At 46.6% G+C, this 17843-nt stretch overlaps 2 protein-coding genes across 2 annotated transcripts in view; one reads left to right on the forward strand and one right to left on the reverse strand.

Moving 5' to 3' along the window:
• Positions 1-6406, reverse strand: part of TRAPPC12 (trafficking protein particle complex subunit 12) — a 200321-nt gene extending 193915 nt beyond the window's left edge. The window contains exon 1 of the mRNA XM_040348664.1: positions 6308-6406. The gene's annotated coding sequence lies outside the window, so the exon portion shown is untranslated. The remainder of the gene's footprint in view (positions 1-6307) is intronic.
• A 66-nt stretch (positions 6407-6472) lies between these two features.
• EIPR1 (EARP complex and GARP complex interacting protein 1) overlaps positions 6473-17843 on the forward strand; it is a 311377-nt gene continuing 300006 nt past the window's right edge. The window contains exon 1 of the mRNA XM_040348665.1: positions 6473-6604. Coding sequence (XP_040204599.1) covers positions 6563-6604 — 42 coding nt within the window. The 5' untranslated portion in view covers positions 6473-6562. The remainder of the gene's footprint in view (positions 6605-17843) is intronic.

Here is a 17843-nt window from a genome sequence, read left to right on the forward strand (position 1 = left end):
CATTTGCCAAGATATGCAAGCATAGGAGGGGTTCAAAAAGCTTTGGGCTCCAAGGGATCCCACCAACAAAAGATGGTATTTAGAGAGTAGTTGTAGTGTATAAGGGCCGGTTCATGTACGACATATATAATCGAACAGTAGATGGGGAAGTTGTGCTGTGCAACTAAAAATACAATTATTATATATAATTGTTTGCGTATAATGACTTGATTTACCCCTCCTGCGGGAGGCACATGAGTGCCTCATCCTGCAACCATTCAGTGCGTTTATCCATTTTTTGCTGACCTTGCTGTGAATACAAACCCTTTTGGATGACTACATGCATGAACATTGTATACTGAGAAGATGCCCCCACCAATGTTTATGAGTATTGTTTTAGAAGGGGAGAGGAAGTAGTTTTAAGCTTAGTTCGTTACAGCCTCTAGTTCCACTTTAAAGTGAAATTAAAGGCTCCTAATTTTCCCCTAAAAAAAAAATGTTCTACTTAAAGTGGAGGTTCACCCTAAAAACGATTTTTTTACATTAGAGCCAGCATAGTAAGGACATTTCATTTCGGCATGTTTTTTTTTTTTCCTCCGTACTTACCTTTATATCCTGATTTTGTCCAGGGCTTCCCCGTTCTGATGACTCCGGGACTGGGCGTTCCTATCCCAGCCTCAGGGTTCCGATGACTGCGGGACTGGGCGTTCCTATCCTTCAGTTCGATGATTGACGGCTTGTGAAACAGGTGACCTGTCGCACAACGCGCGTCACCAGATTTCCGGTAATAGCCGAGCTGCGATCGGCACTATACGGCGCCTGTGCCCGCCGTGTAGAGCTGACTGCGCAGGCGCCGTATAGTGCTGACTCGCAGCACGGCTATTTCCCGACATCTGGTGGCGCACGTTGTTAGACAGGTCACCTGTTTCACAAGCCGTCAATCATCGAACGGAAGGATCAGAATGCCCAGTCCTGCAGTCATCCGAACCCGGAAGCCCCTGGACAACATCAGGATATAAAGGTATGTACAGAGAAAAAAAAAAAAATGACCTGCCGAAATGTAATGTCCTTAGTATGCTGGCTCTGCTAGATGTAATTTAAAAAAAAAAAAATTGGGTGAACCCCCGCTTTAACTGCTAGGTGCAAGGTTATTGCACAGAGTGGTCCCTTACCTTCCCTGCTGGCGCTCTCCGCTCCTTTTCATGCGTGTGCCCCCATAGCTAGTTGTGTGCAATTCTGCTGCTATTGTCACGCAGCAATCATGGCAAAACACACGTTTAAAAAAATAAAAACACACTAAGCTTGTCACCCAAAAAAGAAGCAGGAGCTTCTTTTGGTGTGACAAACGCGCATAGGACAGCTCATTATAGTGAATGGACTGCCCAATACGCAACGCCCAGAATGGCATGAAAATTGTGCATATAATACATGATATGTGAACAGGGCCTTACTCTACTGGGGTGACTACACTGCTCTTTCACAGATACAGCATGATAAGCGAGTATTTTCACCAAAGGACAGAAAGAGGCGTTCTGATGTCATAACATATTTTTGTTTTTGAGTATATATATATATTGGCAGCTCCCATATTGTTGCCAATCTCCTAGGTTCCTCTCTACTCAGAGGATCACATTCAATGCCCGCTACTCAGAGGAAGGTGACACAGTTTCCCTATTACACGAGCGCGCAGGCTCCCCGCTACTCACACGAGCGCATGTGTTCTCCCTTACTCATAGGATCACAGAGGTTCTCCTTTACTCATTACATCACACAAGTACCACTCTAGTGACAAGATCATACAGGTTCCCCTTTACTTACAGAGTGACACAGATACCCCTCTACTCAGAGAACTGCATGCATCCCCCCCCCTTCTTTACGTATAAGATCAAAGATGTCCCCTTACCTTACTCATAAGATCAAATGCATCCCCCCTTACTCATAGTATCACACATGTCCCCCCCTTTCTTACTCATAGTATCACACATGTCCCCCCTCCCTTACTCATGAGATCACACATGTCCCCCCTCCCTTACTCATGAGATCACACATGTCCCCCCCTCCCTTACTCATGAGATCACACATGCCCCCCCCCTCCCTTACTCATGGGATCACACATGTCCCCCCCCCTCCCTTACTCATGGGATCACACATGTCCCCCCTCTCTTACTCATGGGATCACACATGTCCCCCCCTCCCTTACTCATGGGATCACACATGTCCCCCCCTCCCTTACTCATGGGATCACACATGTCCCCCCCCTCCCTTACTCATGGGATCACACATGTCCCCCCTCCCTTACTCATGGGATCACACATGCCCCCCCCTCCCTTACTCATAAGATCACACATGTCCCCCCCCTCCCTTACTCATAAGATCACACATGTCCCCCCCCTCCCTTACTCATGGGATCACACATGTCCCCCCCTCCCTTACTCATGGGATCACACATGTCCCCCCCCTCCCTTACTCATGGGATCACACATGTCCCCCCTCCCTTACTCATGGGATCACACATGCCCCCCCCCCTCCCTTACTCATAAGATCACACATGTCCCCCCCTCCCTTACTCATAAGATCACACATGTCCCCCCCCCCCCTCCCTTACTCATAAGATCACACATGTCCCCCCCCTCCCTTACTCATAAGATCACACATGTCCCCCCCTCCCTTACTCATAAGATCACACATGTCCCCCCCCTCCCTTACTCATAAGATCACACATGTCCCCCCCCTCCCTTACTCATGGGATCACACATGTCCCCCCCCTCCCTTACTCATGGGATCACACATGTCGTCCCCCTCCCTTACTCATGGGATCACACATGTCCCCCCCTCCCTTACTCATGGGATCACACATGTCGTCCCCCTCCCTTACTCATGGGATCACACATGTCCCCCCCTCCCTTACTCATAAGATCACACATGTCCCCCCCTCCCTTACTCATGGGATCACACATGTCCCCCCCTCCCTTACTCATAAGATCACACATGTCCCCCCCTCCCTTACTCATAAGATCACACATGTCCCCCCCTCCCTTACTCATGGGATCACACATGTCACCCCCTCCCTTACTCATGGGATCACACATGTCCCCCCTCCCTTACTCATGGGATCACACATGTCCCCCCCTCCCTTACTCATGGGGTCACACATGTCCCCCCCTCCCTTACTCATGGGGTCACACATGTCCCCCCCTCCCTTACTCATGGGATCACACATGTCCCCCCCTCCCTTACTCATGGGATCACACATGTCCCCCCTCCCTTACTCATGGGATCACACATGTCCCCCTCCCTTACTCATGGGATCACACATGTCCCCCCCTCCCTTACTCATGGGATCACACATGTCCCCCCTCCCTTACTCATGGGATCACACATGTCCCCCCCTCCCTTACTCATGGGATCACACATGTCCCCCCCTCCCTTACTCATGGGATCACACATGTCCCCCCTCCCTTACTCATGGGATCACACATGTCCCCCCCTCCCTTACTCATGGGATCACACATGTCCCCCCCTCCCTTACTCATGGGAACACACTTTTCCCCCTCCCTTACTCATGGGATCACACATGTCCCCCCCTCCCTTACTCATGGGGTCACACATGTCCCCCCCTCCCTTACTCATGGGGTCACACATGTCCCCCCCTCCCTTACTCATGGGGTCACACATGTCCCCCCCTCCCTTACTCATGGGATCACACATGTCCCCCCCTCCCTTACTCATGGGATCACACATGTCCCCCTCCCTTACTCATGGGATCACACATGTCCCCCCCTCCCTTACTCATAAGATCACACATGTCCCCCCCTCCCTTACTCATAAGATCACACATGTCCCCCCCCCTCCCTTACTCATAAGATCACACATGTCCCCCCCCCTCCCTTACTCATAAGATCACACATGTCCCCCCCTCCCTTACTCATAAGATCACACATGTCCCCCCCTCCCTTACTCATAAGATCACACATGTCCCCCCCCTCCCTTACTCATAAGATCACACATGTCCCCCCCCCTCCCTTACTCATGGGATCACACATGTCCCCCCTCCTCCCTTACTCATGGGATCACACATGTCCCCCCCCTCCCTTACTCATGGGATCACACATGTCCCCCCCTCCCTTACTCATGGGATCACACATGTCGTCCCCCTCCCTTACTCATGGGATCACACATGTCCCCCCCTCCCTTACTCATAAGATCACACATGTCCCCCCCTCCCTTACTCATGGGATCACACATGTCGTCCCCCTCCCTTACTCATGGGATCACACATGTCCCCCCCTCCCTTACTCATAAGATCACACATGTCCCCCCCCTCCCTTACTCATAAGATCACACATGTCCCCCCCTCCCTTACTCATGGGATCACACATGTCCCCCCCTCCCTTACTCATGGGATCACACATGTCCCCCCCTCCCTTACTCATAAGATCACACATGTCCCCCCCTCCCTTACTCATAAGATCACACATGTCCCCCCCTCCCTTACTCATGGGATCAGACATGTCCCCCCCTCCCTTACTCATGGGATCACACATGTCCCCCCTCCCTTACTCATGGGATCACACATGTCCCCCCCTCCCTTACTCATGGGGTCACACATGTCCCCCCCTCCCTTACTCATGGGGTCACACATGTCCCCCCCTCCCTTACTCATGGGATCACACATGTCCCCCCCTCCCTTACTCATAAGATCACACATGTCCCCCCCTCCCTTACTCATAAGATCACACATGTCCCCCCCCTCCCTTACTCATAAGATCACACATGTCCCCCCCCCTCCCTTACTCATAAGATCACACATGTCCCCCCCTCCCTTACTCATAAGATCACACATGTCCCCCCCTCCCTTACTCATAAGATCACACATGTCCCCCCCCCTCCCTTACTCATAAGATCACACATGTCCCCCCCCTCCCTTACTCATGGGATCACACATGTCCCCCCCCTCCCTTACTCATGGGATCACACATGTCGTCCCCCTCCCTTACTCATGGGATCACACATGTCCCCCCCTCCCTTACTCATGGGATCACACATGTCGTCCCCCTCCCTTACTCATGGGATCACACATGTCCCCCCCTCCCTTACTCATAAGATCACACATGTCCCCCCCTCCCTTACTCATGGGATCACACATGTCCCCCCCTCCCTTACTCATGGGATCACACATGTCCCCCCCTCCCTTACTCATAAGATCACACATGTCCCCCCCTCCCTTACTCATAAGATCACACATGTCCCCCCCTCCCTTACTCATGGGATCAGACATGTCCCCCCCTCCCTTACTCATGGGATCACACATGTCCCCCCTCCCTTACTCATGGGATCACACATGTCCCCCCCTCCCTTACTCATGGGGTCACACATGTCCCCCCCTCCCTTACTCATGGGGTCACACATGTCCCCCCCTCCCTTACTCATGGGATCACACATGTCCCCCCCTCCCTTACTCATGGGATCACACATGTCCCCCCCTCCCTTACTCATGGGATCACACATGTCCCCCCTCCCTTACTCATGGGATCACACATGTCCCCCCCTCCCTTACTCATGGGATCACACATGTCCCCCCCTCCCTTACTCATGGGATCACACATGTCCCCCCCTCCCTTACTCATGGGATCACACATGTCCCCCCTCCCTTACTCATGGGATCACACATGTCCCCCCCTCCCTTACTCATGGGATCACACATGTCCCCCCCTCCCTTACTCATGGGATCACACATGTCCCCCCCTCCCTTACTCATGGGAACACACTTTTCCCCCTCCCTTACTCATGGGATCACACATGTCCCCCCCTCCCTTACTCATGGGGTCACACATGTCCCCCCCTCCCTTACTCATGGGGTCACACATGTCCCCCCCCTCCCTTACTCATGGGGTCACACATGTCCCCCCCTCCCTTACTCATGGGATCACACATGTCCCCCCCTCCCTTACTCATGGGATCACACATGTCCCCCTCCCTTACTCATGGGATCACACATGTCCCCTCCCTTACTCATCGGATCACACAGGTTCTCCTCCACTCACAGAATGACACGGGTGTCTACACACCATGCTGATAATTATGTAAAAGAAAGACATTTGTACACATCACTATACAGTGTGTGCAGCTCCTGCACAAAGGTATTGGCTTAGAGCGGACTGTGACATAGGAGTGAGCGGTCACACTGTACACAGAGGACTGCAGTCACCTTTCCAGGGACAACTCCTCATTCCTATTGGTGACTCTGCAGCCCAGGAATGATAGGACACCGGGGGGACCCTCCATCCCCACAGAGGAAGGAAATGATCTGCCCATACTCCCTGCTTACCTTACAGCAGGGCCCCAGGTACACAGCTCTGCCCAGCACACCCTCCTGTCACTTCCAGCTGCTACCGGCAACTAATGCGCATGCCCACACTTCTCTAACCTCATTCTGGGCATGCGCAGCTGAATGAATGAACTTTATTCACACGCGAACATTGCTGGAAAACAGGAAGAAGAGTGAGTACGGAGGCCGAGAGGAGAGCTGACACAGTGTGCAATCATTCTACAAGGAAGATTCGTCTAGCTTCTCTATAGTGATATGGAGGATGACGCTCCTGTGATCTACGGCCTGGAATTTCAGGTGTGTGCCCTTATCTATAGGGGATCAATGGGGCATGTCTCCAAAGGAGGGGAACTACAGGTCTCAGCTGGCCACACTATATAGTTTGATTGTATTATTGCTTTTCCATTAGCATCCAATCAGGAATACTCTTGTACTTACTACTATAGATGTGATGGAGATTGTACAATCAGATTGTATGGTGTGTGTTCAGCTTTATCTAGTAGTGGCCAATGCTTACTCCTCTCTACATTGTGCAATCAGAGAAATGTTGTGCAGGGAGGTCATTCTCCTGGCTTCCCAATATTAAATCATATCGATGGTCCGAATGTACAATCATATATTCATTTGTTTACATTGTAGAGCTGCACGATTAATCATTTAAAAATCGCCATCTCGATTCAACTCCCCTCCTCCCGATCCTAATCGGCCATTTCTGTCATTCTATGTAAACCATACAGAGCCAAGCTGTCAAAAAAAAAGCCTGCGCTGCTGTGCAGATCACATGCCATGTCTGTGCAATGCGAGTTCAGCTATACAGGTATATGGCTGAACTCGCATTGGATTTGCATAAAAAAGTTACAGGGACTTTTTTTTTCCCACACTGGAATCATGTTCACACCTATTCAATCCCATTCCTGTCTGAATCCACCATTCGCACTGTGATCTGGGGATGTCATTAACATTGTAGTTGCACCCGCAGCGGTTCGCATAGGGCAGTGTGCCAGAGAGGTGCGATGCGGGAACCCGCACAGAAATTGTGCTGGTTCCTGCATCGCTATAGTGTGAACTAAGGATGAGCTCCGGCGTGTTCGCACAGTACACGTGCAGAGCCCGCCAGGAAGTTGTCACTGCGCTAATCACAGGCAGGGAGACATTGTCCTGATGCTCGGCTGCAGAGATCAGGAAATGTCTCCCTGCCTGTGATTAGCGCAGCGCGGTGCAGACTTTCTGGCGGGCTCTGCATGTGTACTATGCAAACACGCCGGAGCTCATCCTTAGTGTGAACCCAGGCTTATTTCTTTTAGACTGCATTCACACCTGAGCATTTTCAGCTCATAAAACGCCCGAAAAACACCCAACAAACCAAATCCCATTCATTTCAATGGCACCTGTTCACATCTAAACACTTTGTCCCCTGAAGCAAAACGCCTTCAGCTCAAAAAAGAACACAAGCTTCTTTGGGGCAGATTACATGGGTTTTTCTGCGTTTACATTGGTGACCTGTACAAAATCGCGGCAAAAAACGTGGTAATAATCACGGTAAAAATACTCAGGTGTGAATGCAGCCTTAGACCTTGTACACACGACCGGATCTGTCCGATGAAAACGGTCCGCGATCGGACATGTCCGCTGGCATCATTTGGTCTGATGGCTGTACACACCATCAGACCAAATTCCACGTGGCCACGTCGATCGCGACCCTGGAAGGTCAATGCTTCCACGCATGCGTCGAATCACTTCAACGCATGCGAGGGCTTTCGGCCTAGCGGATATGTCCGGTGAGTCGTACAGACGATCGAACATGTCCGACGGACAGGCTTCCAGCGGACATGTTTCTTAGCATGCTAAGAAACATTTGTCCGCTGGAAACCTGTCCGCTCGGCCGTACAGACGGCCGAACATGTCCGCGGAAACTGGTCCGCGGACCAGTTTCAGCAAACATGTTCGGTCATGTGTACGAGGCCTTAGAGATCACCTTTCAGGGGAAGGAGGGAGCAGATACCTGTGTAATCCAAGTATTTGCTCCCACTTCCAGGCATAGGTCACCACGGCAATCTATGCCATGTCTGGCGCCTCCTCCGCCCCCCCGCTGTCTTCTGGGAGATACATGTCCCAGAAGACAGCAGAAACCAGTGGGATAGCGCACCGCAACTCGCGCATGCGCAGTAGGGAACCAAGAAGTGAAGTCTGCTTCGGCTGCCGACATCGCGGGCGCCCAGGACAGGTAAGTGTCCTAATATTAAAAGTCAGCAGCTGCAGTATTTGTAGCTGCTGACCTTTTACTTTTTTTTATTTTCCGTGGAACACCGCTTTAAGATCGAAACCTTTTTTGACACTTGTTGCTTACAAGTTTAAAATTTGTATTTTTGCTCAAAAATTACTTAGAACCCCCAAACATTAAATATAATTTTTTTAGCAGAGACCCTAGAAAATAAAATGGCGGCCATTTCAATATTTTATGTCGCATTGTATTTGCGCAGTGGTCTTTCAAACGCATTTTTTTGGGGGGGGGGGGGGGGGAATACACTTAGATTAATAAAAAAAAAAAAACAGTAAAAAATTGTGATTGTCATTTTATCCAGAATCGTGCAGCTCTACTACATTCTATTTTTAATGATTTCCTGCCTTATTCATCTAAATGATAATGACATTTGCACATTTACTTTGTAAAGATCCTCACCAACTTACGTCTCTGAGTTCTGTGACATCTAATCACTAGGCCCTGTAAATAGGCATTGCTGTGTCCCACATTTCACAGAGCCTGCTTTCTGATCTTTAGAGGTGCTGAGAGGAGGAGTTTCAGGAGGAGGAGTCAGTATGGAATTTAGGAAATGTACCATGGGATATATAGTCCTTAGAGAAGCTTTAAAGCATGCAGGGAATCCAGGAAGTCATGGAAAGGGATGACCAGCAGACAGCCAGAGCTCACAAAATGAAAAGGAGATTGTTCAGGTAATTTTATATTGGATTGTCAAATGTAACTACAGCTGTGTCCAAAAATTTTGAGAATGACACAAATATTATTTTCACAAAGTCTGCTGCCTCCATTTTTAAAATGGCAATCTGCATATAAGCCAGAATGTTAGGAAGAGTGATCAAATGAATTGCAATTCATTACAAATTCCCTCTTTGCCATGAAAATAAACTTAAAGGAGTTGTTAAACCACTTAGGCCTCGTACACACAATAGAATAAACAGAGGACAACGGTCTGATGGACCGTTTTCATCGGTCAAAACCAATTGTGTGTGGGCCCCATAGGTTATTTAACCATCGGTTACAAAAAAGCCAACTTGCTTTAAATTTAACCGATGGATTCCTAACCGATAGGTCAAAACCGATCGTTAGTAGGCACGACCATCGGTTAAAAAAAAAGCCAACTTGCTTTAAATTAGGGCTGCACGATTCTGGGAAAAATGAGAATCGCCATTCTTTTGCATAAAATGAAGATCACGATTCTCAATTTTTTTTTTTTTTAAAGTGGTAGTAAGCCCCGTTCTTGTTTTTTTGTTTTGTTTTAAACCTACCTGAAAGCCATAATGAGCTAGTATGCACCGCATACTAGCTCATTATGAAATACTTACCTTAGAGCGAGTCGTAGGTAACTTACCTGGTCCACGCCGAGGGAGATGTAATCTTGCCTTGGCGTGTCTTCCGGGTATCGCCGCTCCAGCGCTGTGAGTGGCTGGAGTGTCGATGTTGTCACGCACGGGAGACTACTTGCCGGCAAGGTCTGGCGGCTGCCGGGCCTTTAGCCGAGGATCCCTGCTGCGCATGCGCTGATGCAGTCAGCAGCGCATTGCGAGGGGAATATCTCCTAAACCGTTCAGGTTTAGGAGATATTTTTTTATACCTACAGGTTAGCCTTATTATAGGCTTACCTGTAGGTAAAAGTGGTAGTACAGAGTATTTACAATTAATCGTGCAGCTCTACTTTAAATTTAACCTATGGATTCCTAACCGATAGGTCAAAACCGATCGTTAGTAGGCACAACCATCGGTTAAAAATCCACGCATGCTCAGAATCAAGTCGACGCATGCTTGGAAGCATTGAACTTCGTTTTTTTTTCAGCACGTCGTTGTGTTTTCCATCACCGCGTTCTGACATGATCGGTTATTTAACCGATGGTGTGTAGGCGCGACGGACCATCAGTCAGCTTCATCAGTTCACCTATGACAACGGTCCTTCAGACCATTCTCATCGGATGGACTGATCGTGTGTACGCAGCTTTACTGATCATTATATCATCCCCTCTGTCACATAAAAAGCTGTATCCTAGTGCCTGTGTTTTATAAACAAAAAAATCCAACTTCTACCTGTTTTAACAGTGTCTTCCAGGGATCACATGACTCCAGGCTCTCAGCTCTCCCTCTGTGATAGTGTAAACGGCGTTTTCGCCGCCGTATTGCGTTCCACGCTGGAACGCATACGGCGACTGCGCACTGACGTCATCGCCCAGCGCCACGTGTGTTCCAGCGTGGAATGCGGAAGTGCTGAGCATAATCAATGCTCTATTCGGCACACATGCCTCTCTCCTATAAACAGAACAGTGTGTTTAAGGATGTCATTAGTGCAGAATATCAGTGCTCATCAATGCACATAAGCCAAGGAAAAAAATTACACATTTGCAAAATTGTATAACCGAAACTAAGAAAATGTATTTATTTTTTAAAAATTTTCAGGCTTTTTTTCATTTAGCAAAAATGTAAAAACCCATTGGTAATTAAATACCACCAAAAGAAAAATCCATCTATCTCCAAAAAAAGTATAAAAATGTTGTTTGGTTACAGTGTAGCATGACCAATTGTCATTTAACCACTTGATCACTGGGCACGTAAACCTCCTTAATAACCAGACCAATTTTCAGCTTTCGGTGCTCTCACAATTTGAATGACAATTACTCAGTCATACAACACTGTTGTGTTTCGTCCTTTTTTTCACACAAATAGAGCTTTCTTTTGATGGCATTTAATCACCGTTGGGTTTTTTATTTTTTGCGCTATAAGAGAAAAAAGACTGAAAATTCTGTAAAAAAAAATGAATTTTTCTTTGTTTCTGTTATAAAATTTAGCAAATTTAGTATTTTTTCTTCATTCTTTTGCATAAATGTGAAAGATGAAGTTACGCCGAGTAAATAGATACCCAACATGTCACCCTTCAAAATTGCACACGCTCGTGGAATGGCGCCAAACTTTGCTACTTAAAAATTCCCATAGGCGACGTTGCAGGGTAGTGTGGGGTATTGCAGAGTATTGTGGGGTATTGTGGGGTATTGCAGAGTATTGTGGGGTATTGCAGAGTATTGTGGGGTATTGCAGAGTATTGTGGGGTATTGGTATTGTGTATTGCACAGTATGAGGCAGGGATGGATGGCTGGCTGGATCTGTGACTGCATGTGTCACAGATCCAGCCCACAGCACTCGTGCTGCATCCGCTCCCCCCCCCCTCTCCTCTCACACTGTACTGTTAGGTACAGAGAGGGGAGGGAGGAACCGGCGTCATCACATGACACCGGTTTGTTTACAAGTGATCGCTCCGTCATTGGCGATTTACAGACGGACCCGGCGGTCACGGACATTCCCGTGTGCTCGCGGGAGCGCGATTCTGGGAGGATGTCTATGGACGTCCTCCCAGAGTTAAGCAACCGCCTTGTAGACTTATATCGTCTATAGGGCGGTTGGCAGGTGGTTAAAGTGCCACAGGGCTGAAAGCTGAAAATTGGCCTGGGCAGGAAGGGCTAGAAAGTGCCTGGCAAGTAGTTAAAAAACAATATAATATTATTATTTTACACGATTTATATAGTGCCAACAGTTTACGCAGGGCTTTACAATGTAGAGGGGGGACAGCACAATTTACGGTACAGTTGAATACAGGAGGGCCCCGCTCGTAGAGCTTACATTCTAAAGGGAGGGGGTGGTGGTACAAAAGGCGATGGCTGCAGAGAATGATTTGATGGGCGTGGCTTAGGGACAGGAAATGGAGCTACATAGAGTTAGGATCGAGGGGAAATCAAACTGATGGGGAAACACGAGGAATGGAAGTATGAGTAGGCCGGGAACATTGAGCTTTTAAGAGAGAATCCATTAATCGGTCTCTGCCACCTATAGGTGCGTGCCTACTGTGCCCTCAAAACAAACAACACCCAGGTAACTATCTTTTCTGAAGAAGAGGTCATCAATGGTCCTCTGCTAGCAGGTATGAAGTGCAGACACCTTCACATACTTGCAGCAATTCTCATTGCCTCTCCTGTGGCTGGATGGTGGGCTGTTATAAAGCAAAGCTCCAACAGTTATTGGTAGTGCCAGAGCTTGCTCTCCCCCTCCTCCCTTCTATATTTTTTTTGGGCCAGTGAGGCAATCCTATTGACGAGCTATAGAAATTTGGGGTCAGGGGGAGCTGGCAAGCTCCAACATCACTTTGCATGAGTTGTAATTACACAGCCAGCGGGTAACAGCCATTTCTGTTCATTACAGTCACATAGTTTATATTCTGATTCTGCTTTACTGTTCACGTCTACCAGACAGGTCTGTCTAATAGAAACAGTGTGACTATTACCTCCAGAATTGCTAATGCAGGATCGCAGTGAAATCCTGATCTCCCACAAGTCACTAATCAACAGGCAAATCATAATGGTTGTTTATTGAACAGTTAGGCTCCATGCACACTGAAGCTGATAAAAGCTATAAAAAAACGCCAGTAGCTTTGCAGGGAGCCTTTCAACGTTTTTTAGCGTTTTTGCAATAGCTTTAATCAGCATTTTTCAGTGTATTTTTTTTTTTTTAATGGATTAAAAAATGCTGGCACCGGCGTTTTTGAGCGTTTATCTGCGTTTTTACAGCGTTTTTTTCCCACCAAAAAACGTCACTTTGAATGCAAATTACGGGCGTTCAGAAAAAAGCCAATAAACTCCAAAGCTCATTAACGACAAAAAAAACCCAGGTGTGCATGGGCACATAGGCTAACATAGAGTTCAGTTTATGGGCTTTAAAAAAAAAAAGCCAAAACGCCAATAAACTGCAGTTTATCAGCTTCAGCGTGCATGGAGCCTTACAGAAATTTAAACTGATGCCATTGTTGTTCTATGTATAGGATCTTTCTTTTACAAATCGACATTTAAATCTGGGTGTGTGTGTGTAATATATATATATATATATATATATATATATATATATATATATATATATATATATATATATATATATATATATATATATATATATATACACCTACCCACACCTTTATCTTAAATGGGAAAAAAAATGTTTTTATAATCAGTTATAGCAAAGTGTGAGCTGGAGTATGGCTTCAATTTGTCAGTGTATTTAAATCTGCTAGTACATTTAACACTCCTCTCTCCCCAAACGGACAATGCTGCTGTCTGCTTCCCCCCTCCCCCTTTTTTTTTGTTGTAATCCTTTTTTTTTTTTTTTTTTTTATATATCAAATGTATTTTGATAAAATGCTTTTGGAGTCAAAATCTATCTAAAGATAGTTTTCTGTTTAAGATAAATTAATAATTTAGTTTATTCAGCATGAAATGGAGCTTAGTTACCGTATTTATCGGGGTATTGCGCGCTCCGGCGTATAGCGCGCACCCCTAAAGTGGACCCGCATTCCTGTGGAAAAAAGATATTTGTACTTGCAGTTTTGGTGTCATGCGCGGCTTCCATCGGCGGCCGTGTCGGGTCCGGCGTCCTCCCCGCTCGATTCCCGCGCCGAGTTTGAATACTGCGCCGGCATATACCGAGCGCAGTACACTCGTGTATAGTCGGGCAGGCTCGGCTACTCTCGCGCTCATGTCCTGTACGTCCAGGACGTGAGCACGAGAGGAGCCGAGCCTGCCCGACTATACACGAGTGTACTGCGCTCGGTATATGCCGGCGCAGTATTCAAACTCGGCGCGGGAAAGCGGGTATCAGCGTATATCGCACACCCACGATTTTGCCCTGATTTTTCAGGGCTAAAAAGTGCGCGGTATATGCCGATAAATACGGTATGTAGAATGAGACTGTATATTCTGCAATATTTACATTTTTTAGCAAACTCATTCAATGAATCCAAGATCTGCAAGCTGAGATAACATGCACTGCATTGATGCATTCACATCATTTCACAGTAACTATGAGATAAAACAAATTTCAGGAATATTCCTTTATTCCATTGTTTTGCAAATCTATGTACACTACAAACTGTATGATTGAATCTGTTCTGATATCGCTGTTTTACTAATCTGACAGCTTATTCTAAATAGGAAACCTTCATTCTGCAAATATTAAAGATTCTAACTACCAGCAAGAATGAGTCCTTATATTTAAAGAGCACCTGTCATTTCAGATCCATCATGGCAGCGCAAGTTAGTGGGCATCCACTCACCTGCTGCCACCACATCCCTCACCTTGTTTTACTGTCGTATTATCATCCGTCCCATTAAAGTGAATGGGACTGTCGGTGAGTCAACAGCGTCAGAGGAGGAGCTTCTGCGTGACCGAGGTGACAGTTGCTCTTTAAAAATTATGATTTAAATCAAGCTTTTTTTTACAAGTAATTTAAATTATGATGTAAAATCGACTTGATTTAAATCAAATCCACCCTGTTTACTGGCCAGATCAACAGGTAAAAACAGAGGGGGAAAAAAGCCAAAAGAAAAAACGAAAGCAGCCACCACATCTAATCATTGGTAAACTGCAATATTTTACATTTGTGGTTTTGGGTTTAATACCGCTTTAAATTTTCCAAAGTAAAGTACAAATAATGTACATGCAATATGTACTGTTATACAGGGTACACATTAACCACTTCCCGACGGGTGGTTCTACTTCTCTGAGTGGCCATCTTTATATGGCCTCCACACCTCCTGGCCACTGGGGGGCGCGCGAGCGTGCAGGCGGCGGCGCGCGCGCCGCTTCACTGGGATGCCGATGCGCGTGCCTGGCGGCCGTGATGTCCGCCAGGCTCCCGCGATCGGTGGTTACAGAGAGAAGGACATGGATCTGTGTGTGTAAACACACAGATCCATTTCCTGTCAGGGAGAGAGGAGACCGATCTGTGTCTCTTGTACATAGGGACACAGATCGGTCACCTCCCCCAGTCACCCCCCACAGTTAGTAACACTCACTAAGGTACACATTTAACCCCTCCCTCACCCCCTAGTGTTAACCCCTTCAATGCCAGTCACATTTATACAGTAATTGGTGCATATTTATAGCACTGATCGCAGTATAAATGTGAATGGTGTCAAAAGTGTCCGATGTGTCCGCCATAATGTCGCAGTACCGATAAAAATCGCAGATCGCCGCCATTACTAGTAAAAAAATAAAATAATAATAATTCTGTCCCCTATTTTATATTCGCTATAGCTTTTGCGCAAACCATTCGCTTATTGCGATTTTTTATTTTTTTTATTTTTTCCAAAAATATGTAAAATACGTATCGGCCTAAACTGAGAAAAAAAATTTGAGCTATTTATTTTTTAGCAACAAGTAAAAAATATTATTATTTTTTTTCAAAATTGTCGCTCTATTTTTGTTTATAGCGCAAAAAATAAAAACCGCAGAGGTGATCAAATACCACCAAAAGAAAGCTCTATTTGTGGGGAAAAAAGGACGTCAATTTTGTTTGGGAGCCACGTCGCACGACCGCGTAATTGTCAGTTAAATCGACGCAGTGCCGAATCGCAAAAAGTCCTCTGGTCAGGAAGGGGGTTTAAGTGCCCAGTAAGGAAGTGGTTAACATGCTTCAGAAAAAACACACTTAATATAAACTGATGTACACATTTAGGAGAAAAGGGCAATACAAATGTAACCGGCTTACTGGTTTCAAGGGAAGTCCGAGGGTTGGTGGGAGGCTAGGGGAAGGGAATGAGATACTGGATCAATCCAAGGGTAATCTGCAGTGAGCAGATTACCTACAGCAGCAGTGCAATGTAGCTATTCAGTAGTAAGGAATATTGTCTGGCATTGAAATAATCCAAATGGTATTGGGGGGGGGGGGACCTTGGGGTGTGAGGGAAAGGAAAAAATCTGCCAGTTTAGATGGCAAAAATCATGACGTCAGGGGTTCAATGACGGGAAGGGGGAGAGAGAAGAAAAATAGGGAAAAGAGGTTGGAAGGGAAGAAGTGGGGGGAATAGTATAAAGAAGATGGGAGTAGCGGTGGGGCTCAGCCCGGGTGCTCCTCCTGCTTCACAAGTTCCCTTATATACTAAAGGGAGAGTAGAGATCTGTCAGTGTTGAGATTAAGATTGTATTCCAACCATGGAGACCATGCGTTCAAGAATATTGAGTGGGTATCGTCATACAGTGCATCCGGAAAGTATTCACAAATTCAGTTGATTGGACTTGATTTGGAAAGGCACACACCTGTCTATTTTGTTATGTTAAAGTCTTATTGCAAAATGGATAAAATTATATATTTTCCCCAATTTCTTCAAACCATACCCCATAATGACAACATGAAGAAGGTTTGTTTGAAATCTTTTGCAAATTTTAATAAAAAAGAAAAAAATATATCACATGTACAGAAGTATTCTCAGCCTTTGCCATGACACTCAAAATTGAGCTCAGGTACATCCTGTTTCCACGGATCATCCTTGAGATGTTTCTACAACTTGGTCGGAGTCCACCTGTGGTAAATTCAGTCCAATAGGACATGGTTTGGAAAGGCACACACCTGTCTATACAGGGTCCCACAGTTAACAGTGCATGTCGGAGCACAAACAAAGCCATGAAGGAATTTCTGTAGACCTCCGAGACAGGATTGTGTCGAGGCACAGATCTAGGGAAGGGTACAGAAACATTTCTGCAGCATTGAAGGTCCCAAAGAGCACAATGGCCTCCATCATTCATAAATGGAAGAAATTTGGAACCACCAAGACGCTTCCTAGAGCGGGCCGTCCAGCCAAACTGAGTGATCAGAGGAGAAGGGCCTTAGTCAAGGGAGGTGACCAAGAACCGATGTTCAATCTGACAGAGCTCCAGAGTTCCTCTGTGGAGAGAGGAGAACCTTCCATAAGAACAACCATCTCTGCAGCACTCCACCAATCATCAGACCTGTATGGTAGAGTGGCCAGACGGAAGCCACTCCTCCGTAAAAGGCACATGACAGCCTACCTGGAGTTTGCCAAAAGGCACCTGTAGGACTCTCAGACCATAAGAAAATTATCTCGTTAGTTGAAACAGAGATTGAACTCTTTGGCCTGAATGGCAATTGTCATGTCTGGAAGAAACCAAACACCACTCATCACCTGGCCAATACCATCCCTACAGTGAAGCATGGTGGCGGCAGCATCATGCTGTGGGGATGTTTTCAGCGGCAGAATCTGGGAAACTAGTTAGGATTGAGGGAAAGATGAATGCAGCAATGTACAGAGACATCCTTGATAAAAACCTGCTGCAGAGCACTCTGGACCTCAGACTGGAGTAAAGGTTCATCTTCCACATTCAATGACCCTAAGCACACAGTCAAGATAACAAAGAAGTAGCTACAGGACAACTCTGGTAATGTCCTTGAGTGGCCAAGACTTGAATCCAATTGAACAT

This window comes from Rana temporaria, chromosome 4, assembly GCF_905171775.1.
Source record: "Rana temporaria chromosome 4, aRanTem1.1, whole genome shotgun sequence".
Lineage (NCBI taxonomy): Eukaryota > Metazoa > Chordata > Amphibia > Anura > Ranidae > Rana > Rana temporaria.